Below are 5,477 nucleotides of genomic sequence, written 5' to 3'. Positions count from 1 at the left end.
GAGGGAGGGAGAAAGGGAGAGAGGGAGGGAGGAAGGGAGAGGGAGAGAGAGGGAGGGAGAGAGAGGAAGGGAGATGGAAGCGAGGGAGAGCGGGAGAGAAGATGTCGGATACATTCAAGTCGTGATGGGTGATGGGTGGAGGTAACCGGTCAGTCAAAAAATAAACATTTGATGGTGAAATATTTCGGCAGTGCAGCCGCACAACACTGCTCGTGAAGGCGCCAGGTTTCGCCAGGCTGCGCCGCGCGCTCCATCAGGGCGGGCGCGAGTGGCTGGGGGCCGGGAGCGCGCCGGTGGGCGGACGTGCGCGGACGTCTCCCCCTCCTTAGTAAGAAGGGATGTGTCTGTCCGTAAGTGGTCGAAAGCCGCACATGGGAGTGGGCTCGCCGTGTACTCGTACAAATCTCACGGCAGAGCAGCGGGAGGGGCAAGAGGCAGAGCAGAGCGAGAGGGAGGAGAGGGGGGTGGGGGAAAAGGAAGTAGGTGGCACCGCACCTTTTTACCGTCTCGCTGGGCCCCGCCCGCGACGACGGCAGGCAGAGCCCCTCTCCTCCTGAGCGTTTCTCGGGGCCGGGCACGGCACAGCAGCACGGCCACAGGCGCGGCCCCCCAGGGGGGCAGGGGGGCGGGACCAGGAGGCGGCAGGTGGTGAGAGGACGAAAAGCGACACATGGAGAGAAAGGGGATCACCGTGGTGTGTTGTGAGAGCGAGCCTGACAGAGAGCCGTGGCCGTGAGCGTGAGGCGAGCAGGAGGGCGGGGGCTGGGTGTCTGAACTCCAAATGACAAGGGACGTGTGTGCGGGATGCTCGATCCACACTGCACGCAAATGCCGCATCGGTGGGCGCAACATCTTTACATGCATCTTTACGAAAGAAAGAGATCATTCAATCTGAAAAGTTGACAATTTTGTGTTGGCTCCTGGACCATGGACGAAGTGAACAATTTGTCCTTTACACCATCGGTTAATATTCAGTGCATCTCCAAAGACGAGCTCACGAGGTGCATGGTTAACGTGCGATCAAATTCAGGTCTTTGACATTAAGAGTGAAGGTCGGCGGATGGCAAGCAACACTCCACTCTACAACTTCGCGAGCGCCAATCAAGGATACACCTAGTGCAATCACAACCAGTTCTTTGACATTGAGAATGTAGGTCCGCTGGCAGGCAAGACTCCTCTCAACTTCACGAGCACGCCTACCAAGAAATCCCCTCTGAAGAGGCACGGCCCACGGCAGCGCGGGGGCGAACAACAGACACAAGGATATGCACCGACATTTCCAGAAATGATTTCCCAGCATGGCGCCGCTGCGCGACAACTCTTCCGCCTTCGCCCCGCCCGTGACGTTGACATATTTCCGCAGCAACAACAACGCGGCAGCCGCGGGGCGCCCGCCGCGCCGGGCCCCCAAAGCGCCGAGTATACCATTGACAAAAATCAGCGAAGGAATTTTGAAAATTTGGCGCGTCCGTCTTCTCTGCACCTGCATATTTTTAGCAGATGATCATCGACGAAGGTATCGGTAAGTGAAAAACCTTCTGACCAACCATAAAGAATATATAAGTAACTTTAAGGTGTCAGCTAGTTTATATACTTTTTTTTATTCATATGGAGGTGAGGCCGAGTTAAATTCTGCACCAAAATGAGCTCAACTACCAGCGGCCGCGATGGTATGGCGTTTCGCTCCAACGGGAAGCAAACTAGATAACACAGTTTTGCGCAGTTTTGTTATTCCCCGGCGCTGCATCATCAGGCCCTGCGCCGCGTCACGGGCTGCCGCCCCAAATGCACAGTATATGCACAACATGCAGTTCGTGCTTCACTAGGGCGAAACAGAGGCCGCGGCGCTAGTTACGGGAGCGCGTCGTTTGTACGACCCGCGTTTCTACGACCTGGCGATTTCGGACCGACCTAAAACCATTTGTCCGGCCTATATTTTCTACGACCTCTTTTTGTACGACCTACATTTTCTACGACCTACTTTTTCTATGACCTACATTAACTACGACCCGTGTAGAAAAGAAGGTATTCCAAAAAAATTTCCAAATGAAGGAAGCGCGATTTAATACACACCAGACCAAGCACAACGCAGCGCGTTTCCCGTGACGAGGGACGCAATGTCCTCCGTGACGTAGACGCACTGTAAAGGCAAGGCGTTACTGCAACGTGTCAGGGGTGTAATTACTTAGATTGTCGGACCTATTTTTCTCCGATCTGGTGATTTTTCTACAATCCATAAAAGTGCTCTCCGACCTAGGTTTCGTCCGACCTAATTTTCTCGGACCTATTTTTCTCCAACCTCGTCAACCTAATGAAATTTGGGAAGGGTGTGCCTCAAAGAGAAAGGCTTCAGAGGACATAAAGGGGTACTTTAAGTGCAGTGAGGAGAAGACCGCGACTATGACGGAGTGCAGCCCCACGTCACATAACAGTCAACAGCCATGATTCACTGCCCAATTAGTGCAATCCGAATATCTCATCGGCAGATTTAGTGCGACTACCCGTAGTACCCCAATCTCCTGTCAAAGAGCTTTATGAAGATGGCCCCACCGATGCTCATAGAAATTCATCTGATAGTGCCATGATTTAGTGCACAATTAGTGCAATCATCACAGGCAGGGGCGCGTCATTATCCTGCTTTCCCACATTTTTAAATTTGGTGGCGTTTCTTTTGAATACCTACTGTTCTACACGGGTCGTAGAAAAAGGAGGTCGTACAAATGTAGGTCGGACAAATGGTTTTAGGTCGGTTTGGAATCACCAGGTCGTAGAAACGCGGGTCGTACAAACGATATGGACCCGCTAGTTACTCAGTTACTCTAAACGGACTCTCTCCGAGGAAATAAAGAGGATGAGGGGGGAGGGAGGAAAAGGGAAGGGGGCGGGGGGAGAGGAATGCTCGGCATTTTTCTTTTGTGCCCGCTGATATGCGAGAGCGCGTCAGCCCAGCGGACTGGGCCGGACGGGGCCGATAACTCAGCACAGTGCGCTCGGACGCCCCGTTTTGTTGCGAGCGAAAATAGTAATAATTTAAATTTTATCAGGATGTCCGTGTTTGTTGACCGCGCAACTCCTCCGGGAGTCGCAATTTTGCCTACCCCTCCTTACTTTTTTCATTTTTGCGAGAGATTTAAAAAGTGGACCAACTTTTTACTGAACGTTCAGTGTGTATTCCAGCAGCTACAAAGAATGTTGGGCCGAGGAGCAGATCGTTCGGGACAAAAACACAAAAAAAAGGGAAAAACACTGGCCACGAGAAAGCGTGTTTCATTCGACAAACCCACTGTGAGGCGCAAAAGAAAATAAGTAATTCCTTCTCTTGCAGTTTTTTTTTCTGTCATTTGCTGTTAGTAGGCGTCTGAACCAGGAAACATGGGAAATGACGCTCGATCACGCCACGTCACGCCACCCTCTTGCTTACGGCCGCACCGCGACACCTCGGCCGCTGGAGCGAGAGAGAGGGGGGATAAGAGGGAAAAGTAGAATGGACCGGTGCGACAAATTTCGAAGCGTGAAAAATTATGCGGTGTGATTAGGAAAGACCACCACCATTCCCCTTGCCTCTCCCTTTCCCAACCCTGCCTTTTGTTCTCTGTCACAGTGTTATATCACATGGAACAAAAAAAAAACTGGTATGGGGGAGGGGAGGGGGGTAACAATGGGGCTTGGCTGCCACTGCAACGTGCGGGCCTGCTTTGTAAAGTTTTTCCGTTAGAGTCTGCCCCCCCCCCCACCTCCCCCTTCTCTCTCTCCGAAATCTGGCGTTAAGCCTTGCGCCAAACCTTGCGCTGAGCAACCTCTCTAGCAGAGCTAGAACACCGCCCGGTACCAGTGCGAAAACCATTATTCGGTATAATCAGAATCACAAAATAAACGCAAACAAGGCAAAGTTGGAATAAAAAAAGGAATGCACCCTCACAACGAAAGTCAGGAACCTTAAGGACGCGTGAAGAGGGTGAAAGGGGCAGGCAAATAGTTAAATGTACACAGAAGAAGAGCAGAAGTAACGTGCAGAGATAGAGAGAGATAGGGAAAAAAGAGATGGGTTGAAGGATCGACGCGGCTCTTAGGAGGGTCCGACAGAGATGGGCGATGCGGTGGGGCCGTGCTACCCCACGCACCGCGCAAACGCTCGGGCAATTTTAAACTGCTCCCAGCATGGAGGGAAAACGGGCGCATCAAAGGTCGGTGCGCGCCCCACCTAATAGGAAGATATTTTGGAGCACCGCACGGGTACTTTAGAGCACCGCCCGCCGCACGGGCACTTTACAGCACCGCGAACACACTGTAAAACGTAGAGTGACCTTTCTTTCCCGAATAGAGCGACGTATAGACTTCATCGCTCTGTTAGAGCGATTTTTGCAAAATGACTCAACATGAGTCTTCTTCGTGACAGAAAATGTCGCAGAACCGACTCTAAACGAGCGACGTTTGTGAAAATGACTCAAAATGAGTCTTATTCGTAACCAAAAATGTCGCGAAAAGTTACTCCAAACGAGCGATGTAATTAATATCGCTCTCCCAAGAGTCGTCAAATTGGCTTCACAATATCGCTCTATTTGCATCGTATTTGGTCACTCCTTTACTTGTAGTGCAGCGCACGGTCTGGCATAACGGGCCTTTCTACTCTGGAAACCATCTAACTACACGCTACATGTATTTTCCATTTCATAACAGATAGACTAGATTATTTTCGTAGTTTTAAGTGCGGTAGGACTTTGAATTGCTTACTTTCTGGGAGGTGTCTCGCGTCGAGATGCCCATCTTGACGTGGTGCCGGACCTGCACCGGGAAGATGATGTCGTAGGGCTTCACGCCGATGCTGTCGATGAGCTGCTGGTTCTCGGGGTACGCGCCGATCAGCCTCTTCGCCTCCACTGAAACACACAACGGGCAGGCAGATTGGTTAATATGTGGTCCCGTTAAACTTCAAAGTCACCTCCATTTACTTTTCATGGTACACCGTGCGTCAAAGTTTGCCATCACATGGCTTCGTAGTTTAAAGCGGGCTAAAGAGTTAGAAAGCATTTTGGAGTCTTTGGACTTTTCCCAAAGCAGCGATTGCAAAGAATTTCTCTACTCGATTTTAAAGGTGTACACATATATATTACCACACATCATCATGACTCGCTACTCGCGGAATGAAGCCGAATAAAGCGGCGCGCCCAGGTCGGGTGGCGCAACCAGGGCCGCGCACTCCGCACTCCGCACTCCCCCCGCCGCCCTCCGAGCAGACAAAGTAAAACGAAAATATTCTGGCCGTCCGGACGTCTTCCTTTCGCACACGGCACACCGGGGGCACGGCCGGCACGGCGCGGGAACGGCAGGGCGGCCAGGACTCACACAAAAGTCAACACGGTCCCGCCCATATTTTTCTTGCCTCGAAGATACACGCACGTCAGCACACGGCAGTGAGCGCGCGCTCCGCTGGGGGCCCCAGGCGCAGGGAGACAGGGGGCACCGTTGGAGAGGGGGGG

The 5,477-nt window shown here is 52.2% G+C and overlaps 1 protein-coding gene across 7 annotated transcripts in view; it reads right to left on the bottom strand.

Annotated features, from left to right (window-relative positions):
• The window catches only part of LOC113211090 (zinc metalloproteinase-disintegrin-like NaMP), a 242,718-nt gene that overhangs the window by 56,011 nt on the left and 181,230 nt on the right, over positions 1-5,477 (bottom strand). For all 7 annotated transcript variants that reach the window (XM_052269400.1, XM_052269399.1, XM_052269398.1 and 4 more), the window contains one exon: positions 4,732-4,877. In XM_052269400.1, coding sequence (XP_052125360.1) covers positions 4,732-4,877 — 146 coding nt within the window. The remainder of the gene's footprint in view (positions 1-4,731; positions 4,878-5,477) is intronic.

This window comes from Frankliniella occidentalis, unplaced genomic scaffold (assembly GCF_000697945.3).
Source record: "Frankliniella occidentalis isolate FOCC.00 unplaced genomic scaffold, Focc_3.1 Scaffold91, whole genome shotgun sequence".
NCBI classification, from domain to species: Eukaryota; Metazoa; Arthropoda; class Insecta; order Thysanoptera; family Thripidae; genus Frankliniella; species Frankliniella occidentalis.
This window is presented reverse-complemented; position numbering and strand designations above follow the sequence as displayed.